A 14,655-nucleotide genomic window follows, 5' to 3' on the forward strand; every position below is an offset into this window, starting at 1 on the left:
ACCCCCGCGGTGATCGGCCGGCAGCTCGACTTCACCCCCTCGACGGAGACGTGGAACCGCCGGTCGAGAAGGAAGGAGCGGATGATAGCCACCACGCGCCGCGGGATGTCGGAAGCGAGGAGCCTGTGCACAAGTCCCGCGTGCCAGACCCGGTCAAAGGCTTTCTCCATGTCGAGAAATACTGCAGCCGCCGCCTCTTTCTTGTTAAGAGCGGCGGTGATGTCGTGCAGTACTCTCGACAGCTGGAGGGTGGTGGAATGTTCACTTCGGAATCCAAACTGTTCGGGCCTCGGAGTAAAGTGTCGCCTGATTGTCGGCAGCAACATGGCCTCGAACAGCTTGGATTGCGTGGCGAGTAATGAGATAGGGCGATAACTCGCCGGGTCGAAGAGTTACTATTTCAGTGCGCTGTAATTTGATATTGAATAACACAACCGATAGATGTCGCTGTAAAAAATGCTACGCAAAATATTTGAAGTAAAAGAATCGATCATAAGCCATAGAATATAGTTTAATTGTTTTTAAGTTCCATGGTGGTTCGTGCCATTGTCATACATGTATATCTTATTTCTTACATATTCCATAATTGTATGATTGACATCGTTTTAACATATTTTGATGTTAAAACGATGTCGATGTTGATGATGTGAGTATCAAAATTGATTTGTACGCGCTGCACAATTTTCTCATTCGGTTTTATAAATATAAATCGACGCTTATAAATATAATCGACGAGTACATTGCTCTTAAAATTTATCAGGCGCTAAACTTTTTAAAATTTCCTTGTTGACATTTATAAAATTGTTAATAACATTATTTATATATGTCAAGGTATGTCAATCCATGACTGTTTAATTTATTGAAAGCTTAAAGCCTAACCCCGTTGGGAGCCCTTTGTATATGTTTGATACTACATAATTTCTCCGTATTTTGAATCTGTTTTCCGTTATTTGTTTAAATATACACGTAACACGTATGTAAAGTATATTTTCAGTACTTATTGCTTATCTTTAACTTAGTCTAAAAATAAAAAACTCATTGCGTCATGAATCGTCGTATGAAAGTTCAATAAGTTGTATTAACAGTGATGAAAATAGCCTTGCTTGCGTTCTTCAAGAGCAAGTATAGTGCAGTCACGTGCAGACAGCCAATAAATCTGCATCGCAAATTAGTTAGTGTTTATATGTGAAAAATCATAGCTTTCAATTTATCTGTTCTAGTGTTATGGGAAATGGACCAAGATAGTGTTCTTAGCGTAAACGTGGAAAAAATTGTGTTGGTTTATTTTATATGTTACTGATTGGGTAAGTTTTAAATTTAAAGTTATAAAATCATAGCATTAAATTTATTTGTTCTAGTGTATGGGAAATGGACCACGATAGTGTTCTTAGTGTAAACGTGGAAAAAATTGTGTTGGTTTATTTTATATGTTACTGATTGGGTAAGTATGAATTTAAAGTTATAAAATTATATATAAATTATATATTATTATATAAATTATAAAAATTCGTATAAATTAAAAGAAGGCTAAATAACTTATTAAATTCAATTAATATTTGATTTTTTCTTTTTATAAACGGAGTAAAAAATATTTCCTAGAGTTTTTTATCAGCTTTTTTTGGAAAGCAAGTTTTTTTTAGCTTTTGATTGGAAAACAACTTTGTTTTTATTTGTCTTTATTAAATTTTTCTATAAACACATATCTTGCCTACTGTTGATTAAAAAATACGTCGATAGCTTATCTAAATAACATAAGTTAGGTTTATTAGCAATTTAATAAAAAAAATCTAAATAAAACTACAAGTAAAAAGCCAGTTTGCGCAATAGAACTATTATTAGGTTACAAAAGAATATTTCGTATTGTATCGTTACGTATCTAATATTTAAATTGCATTATTCACGCCTTGTCAATCTTCAAAGATGTTATGTATTATGTAGGAGGGGTTTAAATAAAGCCGGTTTCAAACATAATATGGTTTATCAATTCGTATATTTTGTTACGAATTCTTTCGCTTAAAACATAACACATTCCATTCATGTGTATATCGTTTAATTACGGTTCATTAAAGTACTTTCTGTCACGCATCACTACTCATTTGTACCAATCGCATGTATAGGTTTCTAAACACAATATCATTTAAAATCTATCTGGAACTAATATTGTCTCATTAAAATGTTGACTTGAACTGATTGTTACAATCTGTTACCGATTAGGAGTGATCAATAAATAATACGATATTTTAAAAGAAAACATATTATGTCTTTGAAAATAAAACGAATAAGTTATTTGTTTGCGTCGTGTAAACGTGTTCTTAAATAAAAAAAAATGCTTAAATTCAAGGTCATGCGGTATTTAGTTATACCTGTATCTTATTACTACGTATTTGCGTGTTGTTCCCACGAGTAAGTGCATGCTCCTATTTCACCATGCCACCTGCCGATAGGGGACAAATATTTGTTTTTAATTTATTTTATTATCCTTGTCATATGGAACATGGTGTAATGAACTAAGCACGAAAAGGAGTATATGGGACACCTCGTAGTGTCCCATACACTCCTCAGGGCTTGAGATTGCTTGAATGATTGCAAAGAAACGGTCTTTCAACATCGTCTGTAAGGTGTCTTTCATCGTCGTGTACCGTCTCGGGGGTACCAGTACGATATCTCATAAACAGTCAAACCTGGGTAAGTGAGAAAACTCTATAAGTGAGAGTTATAGCCGGCACCCGTCATTTTAAGCTCCCAAAACCTCTATTAGCGAGAAACAGAAACCTCTGTAAGAGAGAGACGTTTTTCCCCCATGGACCTCCGTAAGTGAGACTGCTACTTACCTCTAGAAGCGACAAAATTAGCTACAATTAAAATACATACACACATAAAAGATACACACATACAGTAACAAATGTCAAAACGACTTACAAATTTAACACTTTCATTAATTCAGGATTTTTTAATGTATATATAAGTTCTAAATAAAATAAAATATATATGTTCATAATTATGTTGTGCACAATAAGCACATAATTTTATCATATAACATATTTACTATATTCGTACTTGCCGTGACTTGTTATTGCCGCGGACCTCTACAAGAGAGAAACACTATCTATGCATTACCGAGAAACTCGGGTTAGTGAGAAAGCTCTATAAGCGATATTGAGATTGTGCTCCCTTGAACTCTCGCTTATCCAGGTTTGACTGCACATACTTATTTTCTATAAGTACGAAATATTATAATCGTGTAACGTGATGTCTTTGTGGGGAGAATTTGAATTAAACAGTTTATATTAGTATTTATTTCGACGTAAATGTCAACACGTTTATGAGAATATGTATGTGCGGAAAAATATAGATATCTTTGAAAAGAATTGTAGCTTCCATAATTATAGTACTCATAATAATGACAAGATCATCGCATCTACCACAAGTCTGCATAAAACGAGTAATTCTTTCCAAGTTAATTGAATACGTTTTTTTTCATGAAAATCCCTCGTGAGAGACAAGTGTTGTCAATAAATTAATTTAAATCGTACGTTAAAGTAAAACTTGTGCCTATTTATAAATGAATATTTAAACGATCATAGTGTTTGGATATGAATTGCTTCTGTATAAATAGGTAACGCGACAGAATCTCTCGGCTGCATTTTCAGACTATGGGGCGATCGTCGACATTTACAACTTTTTTAAATGTAAAGTCGGAACAAACCGTGATTCATGTGGTATCAAACTATTTCAGTATAATTAGTATTATTACTATTTTCTTGTGTAGCCAAGCCCACATTTCCAGGATCGTCATGCTCACTTAAATGTCATTGCTTGTCTATGCGTCGGGTTGTCGCTCTCCCTAAAATATGGCGAGGGGGCCGATGGCTGGCTATGCGATATACTCGTGAACGGGTGCTACTTGTGGTGACTGGTCGTACTTGAATATTTCTTTTATTTGACGTTCATAAGTGTACATTATTATCTTTATGAATAAATGATTATTGACTATGACTTTGAATATAACATCTTTCACAAGTTTTTTAGTATCGTTTAAGCAATAAATTTATTTAACGAATTTATACCTGTGCTAAAATATATTAACATAATGTGACCTTCTACTGATAAGGTGAATGTTGTTCAGGTTATAACGGCTAAATGGGTAGTTATAAAATAGTCATAATAGTGATTTAATAACTTATTACTTAGCGTACATGTTTGTGTGTATTTTGTCCACAATTTTGATTGATTGTATTTTAAAACGTAGGGAACGATCTAAATTTCATGATTATTATTCGGTTCAATGATTATTGTGATTGTATAATATAGGTCAATAACGTTGACTGATATTTGAAGTCGTTAAAATATGACTTTTAAAAAACATTTAAATTTATTCAGTTACTTAAGCTGTAAGTGGAATTTGATTATAGGTAATCCGTGTTTTCTTATTATTCACGTGAATTTTCGTTTTTTTAACATACGCTGATCCGGCACTGACGCCAGCTTTTCTGGGAGCGTTCTTGAAACAATTTATCATATACGGGCAGATGATTATGAAACGATTCATTTATAGGCGAAATTATATTATTAGATATGTATTTGTAATTCACATCATACGTATTTCATAGTACTAGACTTCCTTTATCTGTTCGGTCAGTTTTGTGACGACTTAGACTAGATTTGAAAAATATCGATTAGTTGATATTTGATAATTATACCACAATTATTTGGTTGAGAAAATTTAAAATCCGAGAATATTAGATACCATTCAACGCGAAATAATAAAACTGTCAATACTTATGCAATTCACAAAACTACAAAGTCATAGGTACAAAATCTATATTGAAAAAATTCTACTTTCTCAGGCTTTTAAACTTTTCGTATATTAAAATGTGGACTGAGATTTCCTGATAGACTTCTATGATGGCTAACTTCCACACGATTAATTTCACTCGATAAGTACCAGTTTCACCGTGGCACCAGTTCTGCTGAAACGGCTCGAAGGATTAATGTTGAATGGTATTTAAATTGCTCTGGGCTTAAATTCTAACGTTACAACGTAACAATGGTCATCTAATTATACAGAGTTATTTTTACAATATTGGCAGTGGATCTGCGAGTGATATACGGACCGGACGGTATTAGCGAGTTATTACAACATTATTCTGGGATAAACTCCAATTATTGCATTCGTATAAGTTGTCGAGTCGTATTGTACACAAAACTTTAAATTCATAATACATAAGTTTTGTCGACGGCGTGTGTCTTTTTACATGTTTATTATCTTCATCATCATTGTTCAACTCATCTATATACTGTAAAGAATAACCTTATGCATCTGAATGCGCAACTATCTTAGACCGATACAGCTACCAATCGGCTTTCCTCATAAAGAAGGTCCCCAGGCAGTGTCAGGCGCAGGAAACTGATCACCTATTTGCCTATTAGACAAATGATCCCGTAACAGAAAAACTAACTTGAGGCATAGACATCAAAAGGTTGAAACGCCACTAATTTATTGTTTACTTATGCCATACGCAAACTAGTTGTATTTTCTTCTCTAATAAAGTAACTAATAGAACTTGGTAATCGTTTTTTATCACCCATTTATTAAAATAACAGTAAGCATTGCTAATGTATGTATAAAATTATGATTATATGGTTTTCTTAATATTAGTCAAACTAATTAATTAAATAAAAAATTATTTCATACAGACGATATTAATTTTTTAAATCATATAGATTTTTTTTTATAAACACAAACCAGTATTTGCAAGCGTTTTTAGGGGAATGAAGACTGGTTTTTAAATTTAAACTGTTACACATTTTATATAATGATACTCGATAACGTTATCTACAACATATACATGTCGGAGTTATATGTGAGTACTGTTTCTAGGAAAGCAAAAATGAATAGAGATACATCTACATGTAGGTGCATTCCAAAGGCATGCAACGGGAGCCGGATTATTCGTTGTAGGTCACGTTGATGCGTAGTAAGACTGCGCATGTCGCAATCAATTCTTTCAAGTGCCCCTTCCAATGTACTTAAATCACTTACATCTCATAGTACGCCAAGAGGGAAACCGTACGCAATATAATTTAATATGCATTGCTCAATGATACTTACAAAAAAACTGTGAATGCTGTTAACTCGGCATGCGCGCGCAAGTACGGCTTCTGTGACACAAAAACACCAAAACTCTCGCATTTATTGGCTTACGTCGAACAGACACGACCGGAAAAATACGGTGAAAATTTCCGGAGTAACTCGACGATTTTCTAAAATTAAACTCAGAAAAGGCGGCTTTATTAAAGGCTAGTCCAGTCCTCTGGACTCTAAATTATCTTCACCTGTAATGGAGAAAGGTGATCGCGTTTCAGAATATTTATTCGCGAAGATGGGCCCAGGGGACCGGGGGCCGAAGACCACAGACCCCAGGTCTGCTGCTGCTGCAGTGGAATATACCGGGGTGAGGAAGTGGTTTATAGATAATACACTTCTGGTTGTGACCTTGGCTGGTGTATTGAGCGGTATTGCAATCGGTAAGTTGTTAATTAAATTTGTAGATCGTAAGCACACAGGAGTGTTAAGTATAAAATATTTGATAATGTATTCATGATTTCTTAATAAAACAACAGTTCTCTTATCGATACAATGACAAATCCTAAACTTCGTTAATGCCCTAAAAAACATATAATAACAGTAGTCAAAATTATATTGTCCACATTCACTAGTCTAGTTACTTTTAATTTTTGTATCAACTTTTAGTTTGTATCCAAAATTGCCCATAAGAATCGTTAATAAAATATCTATCAACTAAAAGAAAACCAATAAAAATTGATTGTTAAAACTAATTGTTCAGAGCGGTCAAGGCAAGAGCAGTTGAGATGATATGTACATTTTTTTATAATTAAGGGCATATAAATTTGTTACACGAAGCAATTGATACATGGTTAGGGTTATCAAACAGCGATAAAAATAATTTTAAATTTCTTCAAGTTGAAATTTACAATATGTTTGTCGCAGGTTTTGGTCTTCGACCATATCACCTGGGTGCCGATGCTCTCATGATAATTTCATATCCTGGAGAATTGTTCATGAGGCTCTTAAAACTGATGATTCTACCTCTAGTGATAGCCAGTCTCATTGCTGGTTCGGCAAGCCTGAATGCGAAGATGAGTGGTAAAATCGCTTTAAGAACCTTATCCTACTTTGTATTAACATCAATGTTCAATGCTTTTCTGGGAGTGGTTTTGGCGGTGTTGATACACCCAGGTGAATCTTATTTGAAAGATATTTCTGGGACACCAGTTCAGAAGAGCGAGCATAGTATATTAGACAGTCTTCTGGATATCGGTCGGTGAGTGGAACTTTTACCTTAAATATTTTCATATCCTGCTCTAGTAGTGTTTAATCAAAGCAACATGCGAATGTATGGTTGACCCGTACGGTTAGTTGTTAGAAGTTAGAAGTTAAAGACCGCCAGATTCAGGATAAAAAGAGTGTGTGTACTTATGTACACGCGTTAGAAGTTATACTTCTTTGGCGTATCGAAAAAAATAACTAAAATGCATTAGTGATTAAGGATAAATAATAAAATTAATTATAATATAAAAAGATTTTATTAGTAAATACTATCACCGTCGTATATGAAATTGGTATATAAAACACCAAAATAATATTTCTTTATTCATACTGTTACAAAATACGCGTTCTAAATATAAAATTAAAAGAATATAGAGAACTTGAACATAGTTATCGATTTTCATGCCACCTAGACCTAACTTCATTCTATTATTATTGAGTCACGGTGCGCTTGCATCGTAAAATTTCACTCTCATAAATTTTTCATAACGCGCCTAAAGAAGTATAACTTCAATACCAACATGACCGTACGGTGTGAGTGTGAGTGGATGAAAAAGGCTTTAAAAAGTAAATAATGTGATGTTTTCAGAAACATCTTCCCGGATAACATAGTTCAGGCTGCATTTCAGCAAGCCCATACCGTTTACGTCCAGCCCCAGACAATGTTATCAAGTAATGGTACAGAGAATGGCACACAACCAGCCTTGGTTAGAGTAGTTCAATATAGGTAAGTAGTGATATCCTTATATACAGCTAAATGCTTTAGACTACTGTCAATGCATATTGATAATAATTTCATTCGCAAGGGGCTTCGTAGAGTAAATATATTTGTGTTTCGTGTATGATAATAATGAGTTATACTAAGGTTTATTCAATATTATAATAATAAATGAAAGCCTTTATTGTTGTATTTACATATAAGGTAAATAAAAGTGTGAAATACTAAAAAAGTTACTAAAGTATAGGCCTCCTCTAAGGACTACCACTCTTCTCTGTTTCGGGTTTTACGATCCAATGAGGGCCAGCTAGTTTTCGCAAATCATCTTCCCATCTTTTCATTTGTCTTCCTCGTTTTCTTTTGTCATTGCGAGGAAGTCATTCCGACACTTTCTTCGTCCATTTATCTTTATCTTCTCTCATAATGTGCCCTGTCCATTTCTATCAATCAATATTCAATATTAGAGAAAGATTAATAAAATTGTTTATTTTCAGGTCGGGAACAAATACATTAGGTTTAGTATTTTTCTGCTTAGTATTTGGCAGTTTATTAGGAACCCTCGGAGCAAAAGGGCAAGTCGTTGTAGACTTCTTCCAGGCGATCTTCGAGGTGATCATGAAAATGGTGACAGGTGTGATGTGGTTCACACCTGTGGGTGTGAGCAGCGTTATCGCTGGAAAGATTCTTGGTGTCGATAATGTTGGTAAGTTCGATTGCTCATTCATTGGAGGTGTTACAAGACGTGTATTAGTTAATAATTTTCACTTGTGATATTGTATTTATATTTTAAGTGTAGTTTTTTTTTTCAGAAATTGGTGTATGTGAATTTAAAATTTATTTTAAAGGCCAATCTTATAACAGGTTCACCTTATGTTAATTCTCGCCCATGGACATAGAATTTTAGGATAACACAGAAGGCACGTCTTTAAAAACCATTTTTAATGAGACTATACATGCTATATACATATAATCTTAATTATAGTTTTTACTAGCGGCCAGTCCCGGACGGATTTAAAAAATATGTACAATTAAAATACAGATATTTTTTCTTTCAAATATTAGCATAGATATAACGAGTTGTATACTGTAACGGAAATGGTACCAGCACTAATCGATAAGCTAGATTTATTAAAACCAAGGATAACCTTGCTTTTAATCCGACTATAATATTAAATAAATAAAAATTTACTTTATTTGACTCAAAACAGACATTACATTCTATATACAATATTCACTGTAGTAACTGCAATATGAACTAAGTTCACCGTCTTCTGATCCTACGAGTACAAATAATATTGACACAATTTACTTTGATTTACAGCGCAAGTGATGTCGCAACTGGCCTGGTTCATAACCACAGTTACAATTGGCGTATTCTTTTATCAGCTCATCGTGATGCAATTACTCTACTTTCTTTTCCTAAGAAGAAACCCATACAAGTTCTATTGGGGATTATCTCATGCTATGCTGACGGCTTCGGCCACCGCGTCCACGTAAGTACATTACCTTATTATCAACTTACAGAACATTGGTTTTGTCGAGAATGAAGATTTTGGGAACTGTATGCTACAGTGTTTTTTTTAATTTATTTATTTTAAAGATTTTTTATAAACGGCTTTGACCTAGTGCCATCAGCGTGCGACTCTCATCCCTGAGGTCGTAGGTTCGAGTCCCAGCTGTGCAGCGATGTATTTTCTTTCTATGTGCGCATTCAACATTCGCTCTATAGGTGAAGGAAAGCATCGTAAGGAAACTGGTTTGAATAAAACCCAAATCGTTGAAAAAGTGTCGGACACAGGCGGCTGATCATCTACTTATCATGATTAACAAATGATTATGAAACACATACCTACATAATCTGAGGCCCACACCTAAAAGACTATAGCGCCATTAATGTCATTAAAACCCACCGTTGTGTGTATTAACACATAGTTGTTAAGCAAACTATGATTATTAGTGAAAGATTAAAACTAAATTTAAGAATAAAATAAAACTTCTTCAACAGAATGTATTCAAGAAAATACAGGTAATAAATAGTAAGATGGGCATAGTAAGAAATTAATAAGTTACATAACGAATGATTTACAGTAATCATGGTATAATATAATAAACCGGGGGAAGTGTGAGCGATTATTATTAGCGTTGTTTCGGGTTTAAATATATTAATTAATTTATTTACACTTTGTTATCATATGAAAAACAAACATAAATAAGCTGGTTTTAAATTATATGTTTTACTAAGATTATTCAGAGTCCATACTCACACTAGCAGTAACATTATTACAAAATTAATAAAGTACTGAATAGGATCAAAAGCTTTAAATGTGTTCTTGAAAGAAAATTTAGTGAAATTTTTGATTTTAGTGCAGCAGCGTTACCAATAACATTCCGTGCGATGGAAGGGCCGCTACATATCGACTCCCGTATTACCCGTTTTGTTCTGCCTATAGGCTGTAACATAAATATGGACGGAACAGCTCTCTTTCTAGCAGTTGCCAGTGTGTTTATATGCCAGATGAATAATATGCATATGGGATTTGCTCAACTGGCAACTATATTGTAAGTATGAGTATTATTTTAATAAGTATATTGTTATTTTTATCAATCATATGCAAAAAATTAAGTTACAAATCTCGGTAGTAAATACAGTTTTTAATAAATAGAAAATGCTTCGCAATAATATAAATTATGAATAGATTTTAAGGGTTTAATATTAAGTATGCCATTTTTTCAGAACATTTTATTTTAAGTCGCAAATTCGGTATTCCGGTACCATTTATTAGTGCCGTCACGGAATTATAGCTTGTGACATCAGTACTATGAATATTAAACACACTAACAACTGATGTGCAGATCCCAAACATTGCTTAAAGTAAAAAAAATTGGCGATTATAAAGAGTGGCGGAGAGTTTATTGCCAGTTCCGTTCTACGCCATTGATTTGAGAACTGGCAGTATATGTTAAGCGGCTGGTCCCCGTGGGGGCAGTAGACCACCACCCCCCCATAGAAATCGAAATACATCCCTATATCAAAATAGAAACAAAATTTGACAAATAAAACTTGGCGTTTAAAAACAGTGGCGTACAGTTATTTCGTTCTACGCACTTGATTTGATAACTGGCAGTAAATGTTAAATTTGAAGCGTTTCATTTATATTTATTTTGTAGCGTTTATAAGTGTACATTGTAATACCTATATGAATAAATGATTTTGAATTTAAATTCAAACTTTACGGAAATTTATTGTTGTCAGCCCAACTCGGTTTGGGAGAAAGTTATTTAGTCTTATGGCCTAAGGAAAATTAAGTTATAAATGTTCTAAATACGGTTATGTTAATATACACCATAAAATTTCAACACCTCATTGCTTAATTCCAGCTTAACATCAACGGCGACTTCATTATCATCAGCGTCAGTACCGTCGGCTGCAATGGTGCTACTCCTCGTGGTGCTGGCCGCTGTGGATGCGCCAACAGAAGATGTTTCGCTTTTATTCGCCGTCGACTGGCTGGTGTAAGTTACACTTAGTTCACGATGCTTTTAGGCTAAGGTAAGACGATGCGGGAAGGGTGCGGTGCGGTGCCGCATCACAATTATTTCGAGTTGGCAATATAGTTTACCCCTCCCCGCGTCGTCTCGCATGTCACACACCCGCTTGCGGTGCTATACCGCAATGTTACCGCATCGTATGGCTGCGCTTTAAGTAGTTTTTCATACAGTTTTTTCATCTAATGGATATAGGATTTTGTTATACTAATGCTAAGAAATGTATTCATTTAAAATTATACATAAATTATCGTCATACGTGTCTGTCTGTACACTACATTAGATCTATTTTATGCTTTCCTTAGATATCTTCGACGTTTTTTTTTTAAATAAGGTGTGTTTTAAAAAAAAGTGTGTCTCGTTTTGATGTTTAATTATTAATATTAATAATGAGCTTAGTGGTAATGTGTACAATTGCGAACCTGGAAGTGTGCTTTCTAGTTTAAAAATCCGAACGACCTAGGGTACTCTATTTCACCAATTGATCTTTATATCTTTAGATCTTTATATACTATATATATTCAATGATATAAAGATCAAGAATATCCAATATTGACTCACTGATTTAAAGTAACTTTTATCGGTTTTCGGTAAGGTGAAGGAAATCTATGTCCAAAAGATGTATCAGCTATTTGTAGCTTTAAGAGGCATTTTTTATCTTAATCAAAATGGTAATGAATATATGTAAATATATTTCAGTGACAGAATACGGACTACAAACAATATGTTGGGAGATTGCTATACAGCGGCTATTGTGGAACACCTATCAAAACATGAGTTGATGGCTTGTGACGCTGCATCTATGGTGAGGGTTTTTCTCATTTATCCTGCTAATTATTTACTTGCTTTACTGAGGCAAAACATAAGTTTTATTTTTTATTATGTGAGTTGTAACGCTGACACTTTTAAGAAGTATTGGATTTATTAATTACGAGAAAGAACGAGACTTAGTTAGCTTACAATAATGTTCTATAAAATTTTACACTTAAATTTAATTATTATTTATTTTATTGAGGGAACAGGCTCAAATAATATCAACTTCGTAAAAAAATTACAACGTATTACAACAGAGTGTATAAAGTTCTAAAACAACAAAATGCATAAAATTATACATGAAAATATAACATCACAAATTTTACACACACGTATTAATTATATTATAACATGAGTGAAGTAAATTTTAAAATGTTCTTGTTTCAGGAACCGGTAGCTACCAACGGTACTTTGCCGACCACAACAACAGATTTAGATATAGTTTCATCGAAGAAGTCTTTAGAGTCCGATGATATTGTAATAGACATGCATTTAGGTAATAATAAGAGTTAGTTATTGTTATGTAATCAGTAATCATTGTAATTTTACACACGTTTATGTAATCATGTATCTAAAACATCGCAATGTAATATCGAGCTTGGAACGGGAGAAACTAGACTATATCACTGAAATGAGGATCAAATTAATGACGACTTTAGCCGAGGCGATTGCTAACAAAATTTAAACCGTTCAATGTTACTTTGTTATGACTATGACATACAATTTCGTTTCTTATCATCAATATGAAAATCGGTTAATCAACACATGCATTTTTAGGTGGTCCAATTCCTTGTTTATAAGAACCCTGTGAGTTTTTACTTAGTTTTACATTTAAAAGCTATTGCAGTTACAGTAGGATTAAAACATAATTAGATTATAGATGTAGGTATGTCAACGTTAAAATTGTAGGCGTTTTGTTATATTTGTGCAAATACGTTCAAAATATCACCTTTGTTTTGTGGTTTTTGCATTTAAAATACGATTTGATATTGTATGACCCAAAACGTAATGTTACAGGTTTTTTGTGTTTCCCAGAATTTTTGTGGCCTACCTTAGACAACCTTAATTGTTTAGCCCATACGTAACATTAAATTTTTATATTTAAAAAAATTGTTCCCCTAATTGTACTCCTAAATTTACATCATAGGTTTTAGGAAGGAATCACTAAGAATTTTTTAACGAAACAATAGTAAATATTCAAAACTTAATGAATGACTGGAATTCAAATTCCTAATAATTAAAATAAAGAGTTTTTCTATGTTAAGTTACTGAGTTTTCTGTATTAATTCCTTACGCTTGATATTTCTACATAGATATTTCATATTGGATTCCAATTTGGTCTTATATCCAGTGGATTTCGATTGCCCCCTTAACAATCGAATTGCCCCTCTGGGGACTCTTCGTTGGGGAGTACAGGTCTAACAATAATTGCTTTATTTAAAATGATAAGTCTTCTAAATATGAAGTTTTTATGTAAAACTGTAAAGATACTATCAAGTAACAAGGAGCTTTCTAATATTTTGAACGTATTTTCACATGTAGGTATAGGCATTCGTGCTGAAATACACAAAGGTCAACAAAAGCAGTTTTTGAGAGCTCCTTCATCATGTCGACGTTTGTGTATTTGAAATTAATTGTAGGGTAACCAGATATTAATCTGCTCAACCCCTTTAAGAGCCATTCAAGTATTACATAAGCATATATACCGTTATTACCCAACCTTCCTCTTGTCATAAAAAGAAAGCAATGGTCTCAAAAATAATAGTACAGTAAACATAGTAGTACATAAAATTATTCGTTTTTTTGTAGGAATCCTTGTAAATGCATTTCGTTCTCCAGCAAAGACAATGTGTGGGTAATGTGTGTAAAAAGTAAATTAATACAAATGACGTAATAAAAAAAAATAAGACAATCAAAGTAGCCCTATAGTGCTTACGTAATACTTGAACGGCCCCTTATTTAATTCGGGGCCTAATCAATTATGAAGTATTATCATATAGACTTTATACTTTGTGATAATGTAGGTATTGTAGTATAGCCCCAACTGTGATATGTATGTTCAATTTATATTAGGAATAAAGAGCTTTAATCGTGATTTGGTGTCTTTTACAGTCCAGCCTTAATCATAAACAATAGTTTCATTAAAAAGACATCAGTGTAATAGATGTGTCTTCACTAAGACATCGTTGGATATTACGATCGAGCCTTACTTATAAGTTATTTAAGT

At 33.4% G+C, this 14,655-nt stretch overlaps 1 protein-coding gene across 3 annotated transcripts; it reads left to right on the forward strand.

The window, feature by feature from the left end:
* The first annotated feature begins 1,110 nt into the window (after nucleotides 1–1,110).
* Nucleotides 1,111–14,523, forward strand: LOC110999270 (excitatory amino acid transporter). Of its 3 annotated transcripts, none has more exons than XM_045629861.1 (10): nucleotides 1,111–1,304; nucleotides 6,367–6,528; nucleotides 7,013–7,346; nucleotides 7,941–8,078; nucleotides 8,564–8,772; nucleotides 9,391–9,562; nucleotides 10,434–10,628; nucleotides 11,448–11,582; nucleotides 12,315–12,420; nucleotides 12,816–14,523. In XM_045629861.1, the coding sequence occupies exons 2-10, from the start codon at nucleotides 6,384–6,386 to the stop codon at nucleotides 12,939–12,941; spliced, it is 1,560 nt and encodes a 519-aa protein (XP_045485817.1). In that variant the 5' UTR covers nucleotides 1,111–1,304; nucleotides 6,367–6,383; the 3' UTR covers nucleotides 12,942–14,523. The 3 variants fall into 3 exon arrangements, with proteins under 3 accessions (XP_045485817.1, XP_022123939.1, XP_022123938.1); XM_022268247.2 differs by lacking the exon at nucleotides 1,111–1,304 and adding an exon at nucleotides 1,340–1,441; XM_022268246.2 differs by lacking the exon at nucleotides 1,111–1,304 and having other exon boundaries at nucleotides 5,821–6,528.
* Nucleotides 14,524–14,655: the final 132 nt, after the last annotated feature.

The sequence above is a fragment of the Pieris rapae genome, chromosome 10 (assembly GCF_905147795.1).
Source record: "Pieris rapae chromosome 10, ilPieRapa1.1, whole genome shotgun sequence".
NCBI lineage: Eukaryota > Metazoa > Arthropoda > Insecta > Lepidoptera > Pieridae > Pieris > Pieris rapae.

What these genes read in the sequence shown, in the direction of transcription:
- LOC110999270 (XM_022268246.2), top strand. Translation starts at nt 6,342, where the DNA reads ATGGAGAAAGGTGATCGCGTTTCAGAATATTTATTCGCGAAGATGGGC. An exon ending in AGTCTTCTGGATATCGGTCG is followed by an intron (nt 7,347 to 7,940) that starts GTGAGTGGAACT and finishes TGATGTTTTCAG; the next exon opens with AAACATCTTCCCGGATAACA. An exon ending in GCTTCGGCCACCGCGTCCAC is followed by an intron (nt 9,563 to 10,433) that starts GTAAGTACATTA and finishes TTTTGATTTTAG; the next exon opens with TGCAGCAGCGTTACCAATAA.